The sequence below is a fragment of the Astyanax mexicanus genome, chromosome 1 (genome assembly GCF_023375975.1).
Source record: "Astyanax mexicanus isolate ESR-SI-001 chromosome 1, AstMex3_surface, whole genome shotgun sequence".
Classification (NCBI taxonomy): domain Eukaryota; kingdom Metazoa; phylum Chordata; class Actinopteri; order Characiformes; family Acestrorhamphidae; genus Astyanax; species Astyanax mexicanus.
Window position 1 is genome coordinate 23,129,268 of NC_064408.1, and position 18,717 is coordinate 23,147,984.

Consider the following 18,717-nt stretch of genomic DNA (forward strand, 5'->3'; position numbering starts at 1 on the left):
TGTCATTTTGGTCGAAGGCCAGTCGGTAATTAAGTCACATTATTGATTTGGCGAGATCTTTGACAAGTTCATGTTCAGTGAATCAATCCTTTCATTAATCACTAAAAGGCAAACTGCAGGCACAATATCTAGCCATTATTTTGCTGTTTATTATTTTTTCCTCACAAACATAGAATCCACAGATGTACTCTGCTTGATTGAGTGCTGTTTTTTATGTCCATCCATTCATCTATCAATCCTTCCATCTCTAGATCTATCTGTCTGTCTCTTTACCTATATATCTCTTGATTTACCTCTCTGGCCAATCAGTCTGTCCATCCATCCACACATCAATCTCTGGATTGACCTATCTATCTGACTGACCATCCACTCATCTCAAGATCTACCTTTTTATCGGTCTCTTGATTTTTATGTTGTGTTAATCTGTCTGTTTCTATGTATCTTTTGCTATATTATGCTTTCAGTCCATCCAATAATCTCTGGATGTATTTATCTGTCTGGTTCTTGATCAATCTTCCTCTCTGTCCATCAGCCCATCTCTGGATCAACCTATCTGTCTGACTGACAGACTACTCGTCTCCATATCTGTCTCTTTATCTGTCTCTAGGCATTTCTGTCTGTTTGCTCTGGATGTGTCTATATATCTTTTGATATATCAGGCTGTTCATCCATCCATCCATATCTGGATCTATCTGTCTCTCTGCTTCTTGATCAATTTTCCTGTCTGTCAATCCATCCATCTATCTATCCATCCGTCCTCAATCTCTGGATCGACCTGACCTGTCTGACTGTCCACTCATCTCTAGACCCCTAAATTCCCTTTATTTGTCTCTTGATGTTTCTGTCTGTTTGTTACTCTATCTTTCTATCTGTGGATGTGTCTTTATATTTGTGTTATTTCAGGCTGTCTATCCATCCATCCATCCATCCATCCATTCATCCGTTCATCCATCCATCCATGCATCCAACTACTCATCTCTAGATCTGTCTGTATGTCCAGTTAATAATCAGTCTTCCTGTCTGTTCATCTTTCCATCCATACAACATCCATCTCTGGATCCATCTTTCTCTTAAACTGTCTGTATTTATCTCTAGATCTGTTTGTCTGTCTCTCTGTTGAATCTATCCATATGTCTCTTTCTCTCTCTCTGAATCTGTCAATATGCACATCTATCTTGATTTATCTGTCAGTCTTTCTATTTTCGAATCCAAGTATCAATTTATTTCTTTCTAAATATATATGTTTGTGTATTTCTTGATTTATCTGTCTGCCCATCTGCCTATCTCCATGTTGTTTTTTCTCTTTCTTTCTCTCTCTTTCAAGAAAAATACATACAGGTACATCTCTGAAAAAATTAAGAGAATACTTCAGTTTCTGAATCAGTTTCTCTGATTTTGCTATTTATATGTATATGTTTGAGTGAAATTAACATTGTTGTTTTATTCTATAAACTACATAATCCTAATAAATAATAAATTCCTAATAAAAATGTTGTCATTTAGAGCATTTATTTGCAGAAAATGAGAAACAGTTGAAATAACAAAAAAGATGCAGAGCTTTCAGACCTCAAATACTGCAAAGAAAACAAGTTCATATTCATAAAGTTTTAAGAGTTCAGAAATCAATATTTGCTGGAATAACCCTGGTTTTAAATCACAGTTTTAATGCGTCTAGGCATGTTCTCCTCCACCAGTCTTACACACTGCTTTTATAACTTTGACACTGCTGGTGCAAAAATTCAAGCAGTTCACTTTGGTTTGATGACGTGTGATCATCCATCTTCCTCTAGATTATATTGCAGAGGTTTTTGATTTGGTAAAATCAAAGAAAGTCTCTTATTTTTTTCCAGAGATGTATATCATTTTATCTGTCTGTCTATCTCTGACTATATAGTATTCATAAATCTGTTCTATATGACCCATGTGCCCATCCCTCTTGTTAAAAGACCTTTTATTCTTGTAGAATGTCATCAGTTTTTTTTTACTAGAAAAACTAGACTAGACTAGACTGCTTTCAGCAAGCCGTTCTGACACACACCTTAACAAACCCATCAAAACGGATGAGAGAACCAGCAGCCTGAACTCAGAAGTGCTCATTACTTCCAGTCCCCTTGCGTTTCCTTGCAGGTTCAGTCAAATCAGGTGTGTAAGAGCCACTGGGCAGGAAATCATTTCTTTCCTCAGCGTAAACTACACAGACTAGTCTAGACTGCAGTCAAACGCCTCGCTCTCACTCCGTCTATCTCTCTCTGGCGTGCTCAGAGCACAGTCTCTGATTCATTATCTGGGGTAATGAGAGCAATTCCAGGCACATCGGTCTTAGCGTCTGCCGCTAGACTGTGCACTAATAAACAAGTTAATGATTGATGATAATGAAAGCGCCCTAAATAAAAGGCAAGACAAAATAATTAAAACCAGCTCTGTGTACATTGCCCTCTCTGACCAATCAATGCAGTCGGAGGCAGTTCAATGATTCATTCAGACACTTTGGTGGAAAAAGGTTGCCTTAGGGCTAAGCAGTGAGAGGCGGCGAGTGTAGGGCAAGTGTGTGAGTGTTAACCTCTTAAGTCTGCTTTATCCTTAAACACTTTGATGAGATAACAAGACTGTTTACTAAATTACCACTCTGCCTAGTATATAACACATGCACTATATGGACAGAAGTACTGGGACAGATGCTTCATCGTTTCTTTAGGAATAAAGGAAATTAAAGGGAACACAAGACAAGACACTTTTTACACAAGATAGAAGTTAGAATAGGTCTATGGGGTACACAAAACATATTAATGAAGTTCTTCATTAAAATCATTTTCACATAAGATCTCACCAGCTCTATTTTTGTCAGTATCAGTGTCTTTCAGAATCAGCCATATAAGGGCTCTGTTTCTTGTATGTAAATAAGCTGTTGCTGGCCACACTATGTTTACTGTTAAGCCTTTACCAGAGGTTACAGTTAGTTTGTGAAAAAAAGGCAAATCACGAACAAGCAAAACACAAAACATTATTTGGAAATACATCTCCTTTATCTGCTCATTTGCCACAGACAGTAGGTACAGATTCCTCCATCCGACAAAGTCTGCAGGTTAATCCTGCTGTGTACTGAAGTTCTCCAACCAACATGATTAAAATGTGCGTTTTTTTTTTTTTTTTTGATCTAGTGGGTGGGGCTCTGGTGGGGGTGGACGGGTAAGGGGTGGTGCCTGGGTAGTTCTATACACATTTTCTTATTGTGATGTCATCATATGTCCCCTTTAAAACAGATAATCTGCTTTTGTTGAAGTAACTGTCTGTAGGTTCTGGGGAAGGCATTCTACTAGATTTTGGAGCACTGCTGTGATGATTTGATTGCATTCTCAACATGATTGAGAAAATAATAATAATAAGAAGAAACATTTTTATATTTTTTTAAATACCTGGCCAAAGTAAAACAGTTTTATCATTTTTTTTTTAATTCTAGCTTTGCAGCTGTGATTATTTGGATGGAAGAGTCTGTAAACAGTCAGTAAGATGTTTTTGTATTAGTAGAATTAAAATGTAATTTATTGTTTTTCCATTTGTCTGGAAAAAAAAAATCATAAACTGCAATGTCATAATTAAATTGAAATACTTTACCACATTACAAAACCAAGTAATAACTCTGGATTTTAAGAATGAACTGATTTACCAATGTGTTACAGTTGCTTTTGTAAGAATATAAAGGACATGATAGGACGGCTTTAAATTCCTGGATGCAACAACATCATAAAACAAACTCCTTTATATGCGCAGACTTCAGGCTCGACTTATTTGTTGTCACTCTGATGTGAATGTTTAGTCTGAACAGTGACATTTTAGACAAATCTGAAAAAAGGAGGAACATGTTTCACATGCCTTTTCCTATTCTGTTTCATCCAGTGAATCAACAAAGCATTCAGACATGACTAGGGGATTCACTGACATCTCGCTTTGTGTGCAGCCTTTTAGAACAAGATCAGGTTTGATTAACATCTTGGACACAAGTGCGTGACATTCTCAGATGTTTCTGTCACAGTGGAGTGCCATCTCCTCCTCACGATGGAATGTGATGTTTAATGCATGTCTGTATGTATAGAAAGTATAAAAACTTTTTACATGCCACAACTAAAATATCTAAAAAGTATGTTTCAGTGCCAAATGTTCACTTGGAAAAAGTACCAAAAATACCTAAGAAAGGAGTAACTTGGGATATTCTTCACTGTTTGTAAGTTCATTGGTATATAATAATATAGCTCAGAAATTAAAGGAATGCTAATTTGAATATTTATCATTTGAAATTGTAAGAGAAGTGGTTGCTTTATTATTTAAAATGTCAGTATTTAGTAAGCTCAAAAGCCCTGCTTTTCTCTGAATTTCCTAATTTTAGTGATCAACTAAACTGTGGGGTAGTTATGATACATAACAATAAATACAGAGATTGCAATTCAATATATTGGCATTCTGTAATGAGATTATATATTGCATATTTTAAAAAAAGGAAAAAACTGTCAGTGAGAAAAACACAATATTGTATGTATACAATTAAGTTAAAACAAAGTAAATACATTTAATGGCAACACTGGTATCTCTAGTTTAAACACAACACTGAATGAATCACTGACACCAATCTTTACAATAATTAAAAATTGCCATCATTTTTTTTTAAACAATGCAGTATTGCAAAACAAAATATTGCGATACTTCGATACATTGATATTTGTTTACTACCCCTATGTGGTAGTGTAAGCTTAAGTGTGCTGTCAAATTCTATTATACAGAATGTTGGTCAATAAATAATCAAAAATTGATGCACTTTGTTTTATGTAGTAAGTAAAATATAAAAGATTCAAACTGATTATATATAAAGGTCATTGTATTTTATTTAGATACATTTGAAAAACTCTGCCCTTTGTTTTTTACTAGCTCTTTAATTGTGCAGAGTGCTTGGGCCCAGTGATTACCACTTTCAGTGTAAATTTTAAGTCTGTTGAAAAGCTTTCATAGCAGCAACAGTTTATAATAATCAGTGAGCACTTACATTTTAGATGATAATTAAATGGAAGCTGACTAATAGAAAAAAATGTTTGTTTAATCTATAAATTGTTAATTTATTAGTAGATTATTTGTTGGTTTGTTGATTAATTGGTTTAAAAATATATATTGTTTGGTCAATCTGTTAATTGTAAGACTTATTATTGGATTATTAGTAGTTTGTTGAATTTGTCTGAATTTGATATTAAGTAAATGCACCAACAGATGCAATAAGAAATCACATTATTAAAAAATACAATAAAGGCAAAATTGGCCATTTGTAATTTGTGTGAAATTTTTGTTAAGATTTAATTTGGGAAGAGGCTCTGCTGGCAGAAGAAAATTCTGAAAATCAATTAAACTCCTAACGCACAGCACAACAGCAGCTTGTGGTTATTATCCCTGCCCACAGATATAGTTCTTCATTTTTATGGACCACTGCAAACTAAGATAACATTACTGAAATGTGAAAAGAAAGACACATTTCACAAGCAGTGAAATTGGTTTTATTTTATTACTTAAAGATTTTTTTTTTTTAAGAAAAGAATGGGTTGTTTCTGTCTGTTATCTCATAATATAATCAGCCTTTATTTAATTTCGTTTTGTAATTGTAGAGCTCACTGACTGTTATGAACTGTGCCAGCTGTTTATAGAAGCTTTCTCACAGTCTAAAAACTGCATTAAAATGGCAATCATTACATTACATTACATTACATTACATTTGGCAGACGCTTTTGTCCAAAGCGACTTACAATAGTGAAGTACAAAAGTAATAGAAGTTAAAGGTAAAAACATCTTTAGACAGGGCCTAAAGGAGGTAAAAGGGAAATAATGGGATAGAGGAGTGAAGGAGGGGAAGAAGGAAATGAGGTTAGAAGTAGTTAAGAGTTTGTCAAAGGTATTAGGAGAGTAAGTGCTCTTTGAAGAGCTCTGTCTTCAGGAGTTTATTAAAGATAGTAAGAGATTCTCCTGATCTGGTAGTGGAAGGTAGTTAGTTAGAGGTGTTAGGAGAGTAAGTGGTCTTTGAAGAGCTCTGTCTTCAGGAGTTTATTAAAGATAGTAAGAGATTCTCCTGATCTGGTAGTGGAAGGTAGTTAGTTAGAGGTGTTAGGAGAGTAAGTGGTCTTTGAAGAGTTCTGTCTTCAGGAGTTTATTAAAGATAGTAAGAGATTCTCCTGATCTGGTAGTGGAAGGTAGTTAGTTAGAGGTGTTAGGAGAGTAAGTGGTCTTTGAAGAGTTCTGTCTTCAGGAGTTTATTAAAGATAGTAAGAGATTCTCCTGATCTGGTAGTGGAAGGTAGTTTGTTCCACTATTAAAAAGTACAGTCTGGATTTGTGTGCTTTGTGTTCATTGGAGGAGCACAGCGGCCGGGAGGTAGCGTAATCCTTCAGGAGTGAGTGCAGGTAGGAAGGAGCTGTTCTGTCATCACCTTGTAGGTGATTGTAAGAGCTTTGAATTTGAGCAGTGGGGTGACATGCCCGTTTTGGCTGGTTGAAGACCAGACATTCTGCATGCTCAATCACTGGGGCCCAAGTGCTTTGCACAATTATAGAGCCGTTATAATATAAAATAAAAGACAGTGTAGTAGTTTTAGTATTGTTTTCATTTTGAGTTCTATTATGAACTTTTGGAGTCTATTATAATAAATACTGTAGATTTAGATTAAACTTAACATCACATTTTTCATTTTCCTGTGTTTGTGGCAGAAATAACTTTTTTAGATCAGATAGGGCAGAAATAGATGCATTTGCCTGCATTATATTGGTAACAAATCTTCTTCAAAATCTTGTGTTTGTGCTGAAATATATGATTTTTCCTTGTGGTCCATCATGAGGTTTGCTGTGTAAGACTCGGGTGACAGCTTTGTAAACTGACTTCCATTGTGTTGGTTAAGTTGCACTTACATGTTATTTCCTTCTTCCAGAGCTTCAGTCAAAGTAATTTTGGTGGTCAAGATGAGGAGAGCTCCATCTTTGTCAATGAAGCTGCGCTCCTGAATCCTGCTGTGAACAACAGACATCTTCATGATCATCAGCATCAGTATCATCACAGCCCCCACCTGCATCCTGGACTGCTGGGCTACACAGACTCTCCCAGTGCCCAGAACAGTTTGAACTCTCTCCTGGCCTGGTCCAACCATTCACTTCACACCATCAGCGTGCCAGAACCTTCCACGGCACACGAGGGATGGGAAGGAAACCAAGGTACAAAAAACTCAAATCACATTATCCTATGAGTTTTTGATTGTTTGATTAGCAATACATTTGCAGAAAAGGTTCAGTTCAGTTTACTGTTTAATAGTAAAAATGTGTGTGCCAAGTTTAATATTAGATCTGCATTAGAATTACAAAGTAGAACAAACTGAAGAAAAGTGTGAACTTGGAACAGTGTTTACCTGTTACTTATACATCATATATATTTCGTTTTTTGACTATTCTTAGTCGTCCCTCCTTGAAAATATGTGTAGTTCCAAAGGTAGCTTGTGTCAATTAGACTCTCTTTCTTACCCATCCCTTTCCCCCATATTGTGCTCAAGCAGGAATGCCCAGTTTTGCTGATTGGCTGTAACAGTATTGTGTACATAGCCAGAGCTTAGTTTTTCCAGCGCACAAACAGACCAAAAAGTTAGTCAACTGTGAAATATTAGCTGAATTTTACAAAACATGTTTTATATTAAAATTGTTTACAGCAACAGTAGGGATTTCTTTTTCTTTTAAAACAGGGGAGACCTCTGAACAACTAAAGCTTTGTTACTTTAGGTAGTAATGGGTGTGAATATGTTGCACAGGAAGCTTGGAAGAATTCATAACTTCACAACTACAAATCATAGCAATTGTTTGATAAGTTAGCAAATGTACAAAAAACACTATCAGTCGTTTGACACTGTAGAGCAGGGGTCACCAGTCCTCTCCACAAAAGGCCAGTGTAGCTGAGGGCCCCTTTATTTCCAAGAAGCTGAAACACACCTGGTCGTACAGCTTTAATTAGATGATCTCAGACTGCAACAATTGACCATGTGTGCTTCTGTTTGGTTGGAGTGAAAGCCTGCAGCTACACTGGACCTTTTGTTGTGGAGAGGATGGTGACCCCTGCTTTAGCTTCTACTGTTTGTTTTTTAAAGATTGAGGATTTACCATCACAGCAGCTCAATTACAATTTTTTTAACCATATAGAAGAAGAACATACATATATGTGTACATATATTTTTTTTGTTATTATTATTGTAGCCATCAAGCTCTTCTTGTCCCCTTTTGTCTTTTCTGGTCCTTTAATTTGCAATCACAGGTTTCCTACAATACAATATAAATATGTGCTCTCTGTGCGCAAGAGAGACAAAGAGAGACAGATAAAGTAAATATTTTGATATCGTCTAAGGTCTTTGTAAACAGTATTCATTCACCTTTGCCAAAACCTCTCCCTGCTCCCTCTTTCACTAAATGCAAGACTCAAGTGTACTCTTTTTGCTGTTAATCTATCTGCTAACAAAAAACACTCTGCCATTCCTCTTCCACACACACACACTCGCACTCACTCACAGTGACACACATCCGTCACGGAAATCAATCGGCCCTCCATCTATCGACCGTCTGCGACGGACGGCGGCATGTGAATCAAGGCGAGTAGGCGATGGGAGACTGATTGGAACATCGATCTAAAAAATCTTTACCGAACTCATTACAGGGCAACCTGTCATCTCTCTCTCTCTCTTTCTCTCTCTCTGTCTCTCTCACTCTCTCTCTGTCTCTCTCTCTCTCACACACACACACACACACACAGAAGGAGGGAGGCAGAGAGGCGCACAAACATATTAATCAAACGTTGCCATTTGACATGTATGTCATACGTTTGTATGTGTGTTTATATTTGTTTGTAAATTTACAAGCATTTTGGCCACAGTGAAATATACTGGACGGTTAAATAGACAGACTGGACAGACATTAAGCTGTAGTTATTTCATCCACAGGTCTCTTACTGATGTAGGCCATGTCCTTTAGGTAATTTCAGGCCAGCAAAAAAAAAAAAAAAACACAATTACATGCAAAACTTGCATGTTGAGTCCAACAGTCTGGAAACAACACGTCCCAAACAAAAGCACCACTGCGTTAACTGTGCTGACCTCTCACTAAGGAAATGCTAATTTTGTGTCTACGTTAGCATTTTCTGCAGTGGGCTGTACATAAATAAAATGACAGAAATGAGAGCACAAACTACCAGTCAGGAAACTGTGTTATCTTTACCTTTGTGAAGGAACAGCTTATGGTAGGTGTGTTAGCCAGCATGCTAACTGCTTAAGTAACTAGTGCCAACCATAGCAGATAGCTGCACTTTTATACAGAAACCTTTGTGTATTTACTGATTGTTAGCTGCATGTAAATTATATTCTATTAAAGTGCAGATTTACACACAAAATTGGCTCCTCTTTTACCAATCACACCAGTTATTGTCCATATAAAAAAAACTCTCATCAATATATAGTTTATGTAATTATATTTACTTACTTTACTTTTACTGTTTACTGTTTGTGAATTGGCTAAGAGTGGTCTCAGGCCAGATCTACTGAACCATAGTCACAAACTCATAACTAACATTCTACAAACCAATTAATATGAAGTATTGAGAGACACAGCTCATGTAGCTGATGATGACCGGATATACTGTAGATCTGTTGTTCGCTCACTTAACTGCTGAAATTTGCCTAGTTTTTACTCCACAGACTTTTTGGGCATTTGGCATTTTTTTTAAGTGTTATTTGATCAGTTGCCAATTCCTGATCAGTCTGTTTATTGGTCTGAAAGGTGTAAACACTGTGCAATGACATTGTTTAAATGTACATTTTTCCTCTATAGGGTTCACACAAGCCTTCTCTGCTTTCCACAAACAGTACCTGTCACTCCAAACTCCACCTCCATACATTGATCACCTGATTAACCTTCTCTACTTATTGATTGGCTGTCATGCCTTAGTACACTCAAGTCCATGTTTTAACAAGACCAGAGCCACTAAACCTCCCCTTATCTACTTCTGCTCCACATCAACAGTGACATGTACTCATAACGCACTGCCAGAAACCTACGTTTGTTTTAATGTTATCCAGAGTTCCTAATTTCTTAATCTTCTACTTTTTTTTTTTTTTTTTTACTAATCGTTTAAATTTAACAGCTGGTTTGGCAAAAAAAAAAAAAAAAGTTTATTTTAGCTTTCAAGGCTTCACTAGTAGCTAATGTAGCTTACAATAAATGGATCATATTCATAAATGGATCATATTCCATCAATTATCATCATTCCAACCACATGCCTCATCTATTAGACACTAGCCTCAGACCATAATGAAGTGTAAAGTAGTCTCAATTTGACTTTATGTGGTTTCTGACGATGTACATCATACTGTCTACTAAATAATAACTAAAGTAGATAAATATTACATTAATAAAGATATTTTAAAAAATGCTACTAGAGCCTTTATATTTTGTCCTATTTTTTTCTACAATTCCTAGCTAGTTTTTTTATTTCTTTATTTACATACTTATTTTAAGTGTATAATATTTTCTCTGTAAACAACACACTAAAATTGTGAATGCATATTTACATTGCAATCCTAAAGCAGTTCATGCTGAAGTTGTAAAGAGTGTTGTTGCTCAGACTGCTTTTGTATGAGGCTAAAAACATGAGAGCCAATCAGAACATTGCTCATTTCCAAAAATAAAGTTTAAGGGCACATTTTAGATTAACAGCCTATTTAATTTTAAATCATAAAGAGAGTTTAGAAAATTCTGATCCATATCTCATATTATATAAATAATAATAATAATAAAAAAAAAAAAAAAAAAAAAATATATATATATATATATATATATATATATATATATATATATATATATATATATTTGGCCATGACATCTCCATCACAGTCTCATTAAATTGTGCTTTAAGGAATCGTGAGAATAAGTGTGCACTTAACTTCCTTGTTAACATTTAAGGCTTGTTTTAGCAGTTAGTAGAAATCAAAGCAGTTAAGATCTTACCTAGCAATTGAAGTGCTAAATGCCAAAGCACAAGGGCTTTTGAAGCCTCCGGCATAACGTTCGTTCTGCAACATTACTGATAATACAGATGAAACACCACCCTGCTGAAGAGTCTGTGTTTTTACCTCTGATATCTGTTGTATCTTTTATCTTTACATCTTGGGTTACTGTTCTGAGGCTGACACATTTCATCTGAACATTTACTGAGTAAAACAGATGAATGTTTCAGTGAGATGAAACCAATAGCACTAAACCACCATGGAGGAAAAATTTATAAATTGGCCACTTTCTTTTTTTTATTGGAACAATGAATAATGATTGAAGCCCATTAGATGAAATGGATTTGAAATCCATGCAGGATTACTTAGCTCCTCTATTACAACCATAAAAAAGACTATGAAAATGCCATCTCTCTATAATATGCACCATACCCAGTTTTATCTATTATCTAGATTTTCTCCTTTTCTCAAAAGGGACTTCTTTGAAAATGAAAATCAATCATTAATACTAAATGTAAGAACCTAAAAAGTTTTCAAATGAAATGTAATAAAACTGTCAGCAATAAAACTCTATATAATATTGTATAATAAATACAAAGTATGACAAATGTATCGGCATTGAAATGAACATTAGATTAATTATTGATGAATTAGATATTGTTAAATGTTTAAATTAATATTACTCCCACAGCAGCAGCAGTGCAGGCACAGAGTTTTTTATTTTTGACAAAAGCTGTACGCATAAGCCTGCAGTTAATCCAGCTTAATCAATGTTATCCCTGTAAACTTTAGTTGCCTTAGCTATTACACTAGATATCTAGCATACTTCCCAACCTAACTGCATGAAAGTTAGGTTATTTTGTTTTAATCAAGCTTTAAACATTGAGCAATAGTTTCTTGGACATTGACTAAATGTAGTCTTAGACTATAATCTTAGACTTAGACTATCACAATGCAAGACTAGGCTAAATCCCTGTTCCAGGAACTGCCACTTTACATATGGTAACTATTCTGTTGTGTTTTGACTTGTTTTCTAACAGCTCATTATATAAAGCTAAATATGCTGGTCAGCTGGTTTACCAGTTTACCAGTTATTTTCCCAACATAGGGTATCCTTTTTATCCGTATAACTAGTTTATTTTTACCACTTTAAAGGAGAAATCCATTGTGAAATAGACTTTGGGTGTAGTCAAACATAATATTGAGTATGAATGTTTGTCAAATAGCCCACCTCCATTCACCCACAGCATTTCAAAATTACAGCTCTTTTGACTGATGTTCCAACAGGCTTACAATGCTAGTGATTGGGGCATATTTCTGCAAAAAAAATCACTCAGCTCAGAGTAGCTCCAGTTTATTTAAAACACTGTTTATACACACAGTTACTTCAAATAGTTCTCCAAGCTCCACCATATTGAAATTAATTCACGATAAGTCAACTGACGAGTATGAATCAATAGGTTGAATAGTGCAAAAGACAGCAAAATGAATGTTGTTTATAATGAATTTCATAGAGATATTTTCAGCAACAGCTGTAATTCATGCATTTCCACAGAATTTATTTTGTAAGCCTGTTGGGAGCATCGACCAAAAGCGCTGTTTTTTTTTAGAATGCTGGGGGTGAACAGAGGTGATCTATTCTACAAATCATCTTACTCATCATGTTTCACTACAACCCAAGTCTATTTCACACCCAATTTCTCCTTTAAACATTAAAACCAGCTTAGTTTATCCAAGAGACTGTAAAAAAGATGGATGCCGTGTCGCTGTTCCCATTCATTTAATGAAAATGAAGCTAAACTCTTCCGCCATGTTGGCGATCCTCAAACCCGAGTCTGCGCAGTAGAGACCAGAGAAGGGAGAAAGACTGTGGAGAGACAGCCTACTCATTTAAATAAACCCGCCCCTGAGGGCTGCCTCCACAGAACTCACACAGTAGGTCACAGTATGGGTCCCACCCATACAGTCATTGGTCCCACCCCGGCTAGGTGTAACCCAGCCCTTTTACAATAACTACACCTTTTGTAGGGATATAAAAATTCGACAATATAAGCAGAGGTTACACTAGCTGTTGCATTTAAATAATGGAGGTAGAATTACAGTATATTGGGAAATAAAAACGTGATTGAAATTTGTCTGTTTTGCCATTTAAACCTATGGGGATGGGTGGGGTTACATAGCATTCTGCAACCGAACAGCAAGGGGCCCCGACCTGTGGTGGCTTCACTTTTGAGAGAGATACTCTGTCACAGTCTGTGGGACTGTACACAGTCTATGGGTTATCCAAATCCATCTATCAGCAGAAGAAGCTAGTTTTGAGATTTTTTTTATTTATTTATTTATTTTTTTTTTTTTCGACAGTGTACTAACAATCTGTTTCCTTTCCTTTCACAGATGTGGGTCCACCAGGCCATGCAGGAGAAGCATGGAGAGCAGGGGTGGCAGCGGTGGGGCTTTACCAAGGTGATGCCCTCTCCGTACCGCCGGCTTATGTTTCTGTGGAAACAGAGAGCCGAGACGCAGAGGGAGAGGAGAACATTGTGTATCTTTAAACAGACATCTGTTGAAGCTCCGTCTGAACTGCTACCCTTGAAGAACAAACACAAACAGAACTTCAGCCAGGAAATTGCAGTGACACAGAAAACGAGTAAAGGTTGAACTGCTCACACAGCAGAGCTGCATCCATATTTATCCTCGTGCCGTGAAGTTTTGGACCACATTTTTCATATTAGCGCTTTCATCGTTGTTTCAATTTGCACTTCAATCCAGAAGAATCAAAGCTCTTAATGTGATCTGGAATCATTGGCAAGAGTAAGAGAATCCCCTTTTCAAGCTCCTCTTCTAATTATCTAGTTCCATTTTCAGTGTTCTGAACAAAAACATACTAAACCAAGCTAATCTGTCCCAATGTTCTAATTTTCTTGCCAGTTTTTCAGCTAAAAAATGTAGGTGCTTCAGCAGGCTCTTTGGGTGATTCCATTGAACAAGTGTCAGCAATCATGATCCTGGGGGTCTAATTCCTGCACATTTTTTGTGCTCGTCCTCCTCAAGCAACTCCCCATTGATCTCAAGTGTTAATTGGCAGGTTTAGTAGAAAAATTGGGTTTGTTCCTGAAACAAAATCTGTTGATGACTGTTCACACTGATATTCATTGATATTAATGAGACCAGATTTGTGTTTAGAGATGACGTATCTAAATGGGTTGTTGTGGTATCCAGGTCAGAGTGTCAATAACTGATCTTGTGTGCTGATTTTGGACCCCTGTATTTCAGCCACTCTGGATTTGATGAAGTTATTGTTTGTCACATAATGAGACACAAAAGACACTTTGAAATCTGATTTGAGCGTTCACACTGAGACATATCGGTATGAATCTGTTATTGCATGTTAAACCACTTCCAAATGTACAGTACAGGCCAAAAGTTTGGACACACCTTTTCTTTTTCAGTGCGTTTTCTTTATTTTCATGACTATTTACATTGTAGATTCTCACTGAAGGCATCAAAACTATGAATGTGAAAACACGTGGAGTTTTGTAATTAACAAAAAAAAAAAAGGTGAAATAACATGTTTTATATTCTAGTTTATTCAAAATAGCCACCCTTTGCTCACTCTTGGCATTCACTCTATGAGCTTTAAGAGGTGGTCACCTGAAATGGTTTTCCAACAGTCTTGAAGGAAGGAGTTCCCAGAGGTGTTTAGCACTTGTTGGCCTCTTTGTCTTCACTCTGTGGTCCAGCTCACCCCAAACCATCTGGATTGGATTCAGGTCCGGTGACTGTGGAGGCCAGGTCATTTTTTGTTAAGTACAAAACTCCACATGTGTTCATTTATAGTTTTGACGCCTTCAGTGAGAATCTACAATGTAAATAGTCCTGAAAATAAAGAAAACACATTGAATAAGAAGGTGTGTTCAAACTTTTGGCATTAACTGTAGTGTGAATCTGATGTGCCAAAAAAAATCTAGAATGGGCTTGCCGTTTTTAACTTAGCCTTAGAGCAGGTTAATCAGCAAACAATACTTGTCTCCACCACCCTCCACAGAAGAAGAACCATTTTTGGTTCCACAGAGCACCTATTAGAAAGAGAGTTGTATGTGAAGAATACGGTGGCCGAGTAAGCCCAACGCAGTGCAAATTGAAAAGCGCTGCAAAAGCACAAAACACATCCATCAAAATTACAACACAGGCGCAGCAAATAGAAAAACGCGCTGCAAATAGAAAAACGCGCTGCAAATACAACCACAACACAACGGAAGTGAGTCACAACACAACGGAATTTTCCCGGGGGACCTTAAAAGATACTGTACCAGCTAAGCTGCGTCTTCAGTAACGTCTCGGACTTCACTATGTGTACAAAGGACAATAAGTGGCAAACAAGGCGTTTTGTGAAGCAGAACTTTTAATAATATGCACACAACCGTGGTAATCACAGGTAATAAACATAACTTACTTTTCAGAAGCTTGTTTGCCACTTATTGTCCTTTGTATACAGCTGGTACAGCATCTTTTAAGGTCCCCCGGGAAAATTCCGTTGTGTTGTGACTCACTTCCGTTGTGTTGTGGTTGTATTTGCAGCGCGTTTTTCTTTTTGCAGCGCGTTTTTCTATTTGCTGCGCCTGTGTTGTAATTTTGATGGATGTGTTTTGTGCTTTTGCAGCGCTTTTCAATTTGCACTGCGCTGGGCTTTCTCGGCCACCGTAGAAGAACATTTAAATAGATTAAAGAAGTGGATCACAAGGTGTTTTGTTACAATTTAAAGGTACTTAACACTGGTTTCTCTTGCAAATAAAGATTCTCTACAGATGAGGAAACATATGGTTCCTCTGTGATATAACTCTTTGTGGCACCTTTACGTTTAAAAATATACTCCTTTTTCCATATTTCTTAGTCTTTCTGCAACATATATTTCTATATTTCAGCTTTTTCACTGCAGTGTGTGTGTGATCTAAGGAGATTCTGTAGGGTCAGTGTTCTGTCGCCTTGCCTGCAGCCCGCTGAGACAGAATTAGGTTACTCAGTTTCAAACCATGTGCACACACACAGACGCACACACACACACAGACACACACAGACACACACACACACACACATTTCTGTTGCCGTGCGCCACATTCTGTTCCAAACTAGACTCTTATTAATGACCTCGTTTCTTTGCAGTGGACGGGAAATGAAGCACTTAGCATTACTAGTAGGCGTTGAATTACCTCATTTATGAAAGCATACACTGCCTGGGTCTGTGCTTGCAAGTAGAGAAATGGCATTAGATTAATACCAGCTCAGGCTACAACACAAATGCCCCCTCCTCCATATGGGAGAGGGTGTTTATTTATATCATTTCCAGCTCATCACAACCCTTCCAAATACTCAGCAATCTGAGGACTGCTGGCACATACAGACAAGCTTTAGACAGCTTAAAAAAAGGACTGCATGAAATTGAATGGGGGAAAAAAATCTATATTCCAAATATTTTGCTGCATGACTTAATTGTGATATGCTTTACATTATAAAAAGTGCAGTGTAATTAGTCAGCACCTTGTAAAAAAGGATACATTGATGCGAATATAATATAAACACCAAAAGCCATTCGAGTATTAGCACCCCCTTGTGGAGAATCTTCTGCCTGCTAAATGTGAGTAAGTTGCTTTTAAAATCATTTAGACAGGCCAGTTTTCAAACTCACTCACAAGATAACGCACAACACCTTAAAGCTTATACAGGTGTGGGAGGTGACTTTTTCCCATGATGATTTTTGTCTTGCCACCAGGAACATTTCATAGTTATATATATTAAAAGTGATTGTTCACCCTATTACACTTAATCTTGGATGATCATGTCTCACAGAATGGACATGTAGAAATCTTTCATTTCAGGTTGAAGCTTTGATTTTACTGCTTGCAAACCATTTTCATCCAGACTATTTTTTTTATTGCAGCAACTGTTAAAAGCTGAAGTTCTGTGAATGACATTAAATTTCTGTAATGTCATATTTCTATAAAAACTGCAATCTTAATTCAGAATAGACATGTTTAATTCTGAATTATGACTGCACTACTACTCGCCCTACTCTCTGCTAGACCTTTCTACCAATTGCACTACAACCGAGTCCATGAATCAGTTGTGTCCTAATCATTAGGCAAAATGTCAATTTATTATTATCTTATTTGCCACATGAAGATGCGTTGCTACATTATTTACCATTTAAAGACTGCCAATCTGGGGGCTTTTAGTTGGTGCAACCCTCTGTTAGAACATTGATGCCACAGACATCCGTAGCATCAGCAAAGAGAAGCCGATAGATGCCAAGGGAGGCCCCTCATTACTTATTTAGCATGATGCTAGCAAGTGTTAGCTTCTGTAAATTGATGCAACAGAATTGGCAGTTAGAATTCTCCTCAACGAGTGTGTTGATCTCCTTCAGCTGTGTGAAAGAGGAAGACCTTAACAGTGGGTTAAATTTGCAAATCCTAAATTGTCTATCAGTCAGAATAAAAAGAAAAGCTTATTTCAGATTCAGTGTACAATTAATTTGCATCAGGTTCAGGGTGAAATGCCCTTTTTGTTAAATTTAGTTCATGCTAATACTTAAGTAATAAATGAATGAGAATGTCTAAACTTTTCTAAACAAAACCAAATTCTAGTTTTTGATGCAACAAAGTTGTCAATTTTCTTTAAAAAAAAAAAAAAAAAAAACTTTAAAATGGTGGATATTTGGATATTTCTTGTAAAGGGCCCAAGTGATCGGTTATACAAAGTTAGTCTAATGAGACAAAACCCAATTTGACACCCTGACACTACTAGAAATCTACAACTGTGGTACTGTGGAATCAAAGCACTGCGTGGTTTAGTGTTTTTCTTGCTCTAATACACACCGCTCAGCTTTTTGAGGCTCATCTAAAAATGACTTCCCTTGCTTGGCGCTGCCCATCAATCATGAAGAAAATAATACTCCAGCCTTGAGTTTCTGTAAAACCTGTATCACCCGGAATGGAAAAAAAAAACAGAAAAAAAGAAGCAAAAGAAATAGTAAAGAAAACCCATAAATGTGGGTTTTCTTTTCCAGAGTGTAGTAGTACCTTGTGTAAAAAGATGTTATAGTTCATTTGTTGTTCATTATTCATATCCTTTATTTAATGTCAGTACATACTGTGTAGAACCCATTATGATGTACATATGATGTATTTTGTACAATTGCTGTTATATTTAGACATTGTGCTGTGTACATTTCCAGGCATTATTGTATGCTGTATGTATTTAACATATATTAAAACATGCTTCTCATAATCCTTTGTGGTGAGATTTTTTTTTCCCCTTCTTTTTTAGGTCATCTATTCAAATGGTAATTTTTATAAAGTAGGTCACCTCAGTCCATTATTATTAAATGTCATGCTGCATACATGAATTGGCAAATTAGGAGGAGAGGTAGATACGGAAATGCGGAAATCCTAATTGGGTCACCTTTCACTGGATAATATCAAAGCAGGCACATTATTTGCCTTCGGTTTGCATTCTTTTTTTGTTCAGGTGTGTTTTGTTCTCTGGAGGAAGGGAGAGCTGGAAAAGGAAGTTATATGATGGAGACTAGCACAAACTAAACCCTCAGGTTCAATCCCATTTATTATTTGTACCCTTACACCTTTTTTTCTGGTGTGACCGTTCCCCTTATGTAC

General features: G+C 36.5%; 1 protein-coding gene across 6 annotated transcripts in view; it reads left to right on the plus strand.

Annotated features, from left to right (window-relative positions):
• arhgef28a (Rho guanine nucleotide exchange factor (GEF) 28a) overlaps positions 1 to 18,331 on the plus strand; it is a 200,891-nt gene extending 182,560 nt beyond the window's left edge. For all 6 annotated transcript variants that reach the window (XM_049475014.1, XM_049475022.1, XM_049475019.1 and 3 more), the window contains 2 exons: positions 6,950 to 7,229; positions 13,442 to 18,331. In XM_049475014.1, coding sequence (XP_049330971.1) covers positions 6,950 to 7,229; positions 13,442 to 13,599 — 438 coding nt within the window. In that variant the 3' untranslated portion in view covers positions 13,600 to 18,331. The remainder of the gene's footprint in view (positions 1 to 6,949; positions 7,230 to 13,441) is intronic.
• The last annotated feature ends 386 nt before the right edge of the window (positions 18,332 to 18,717 follow it).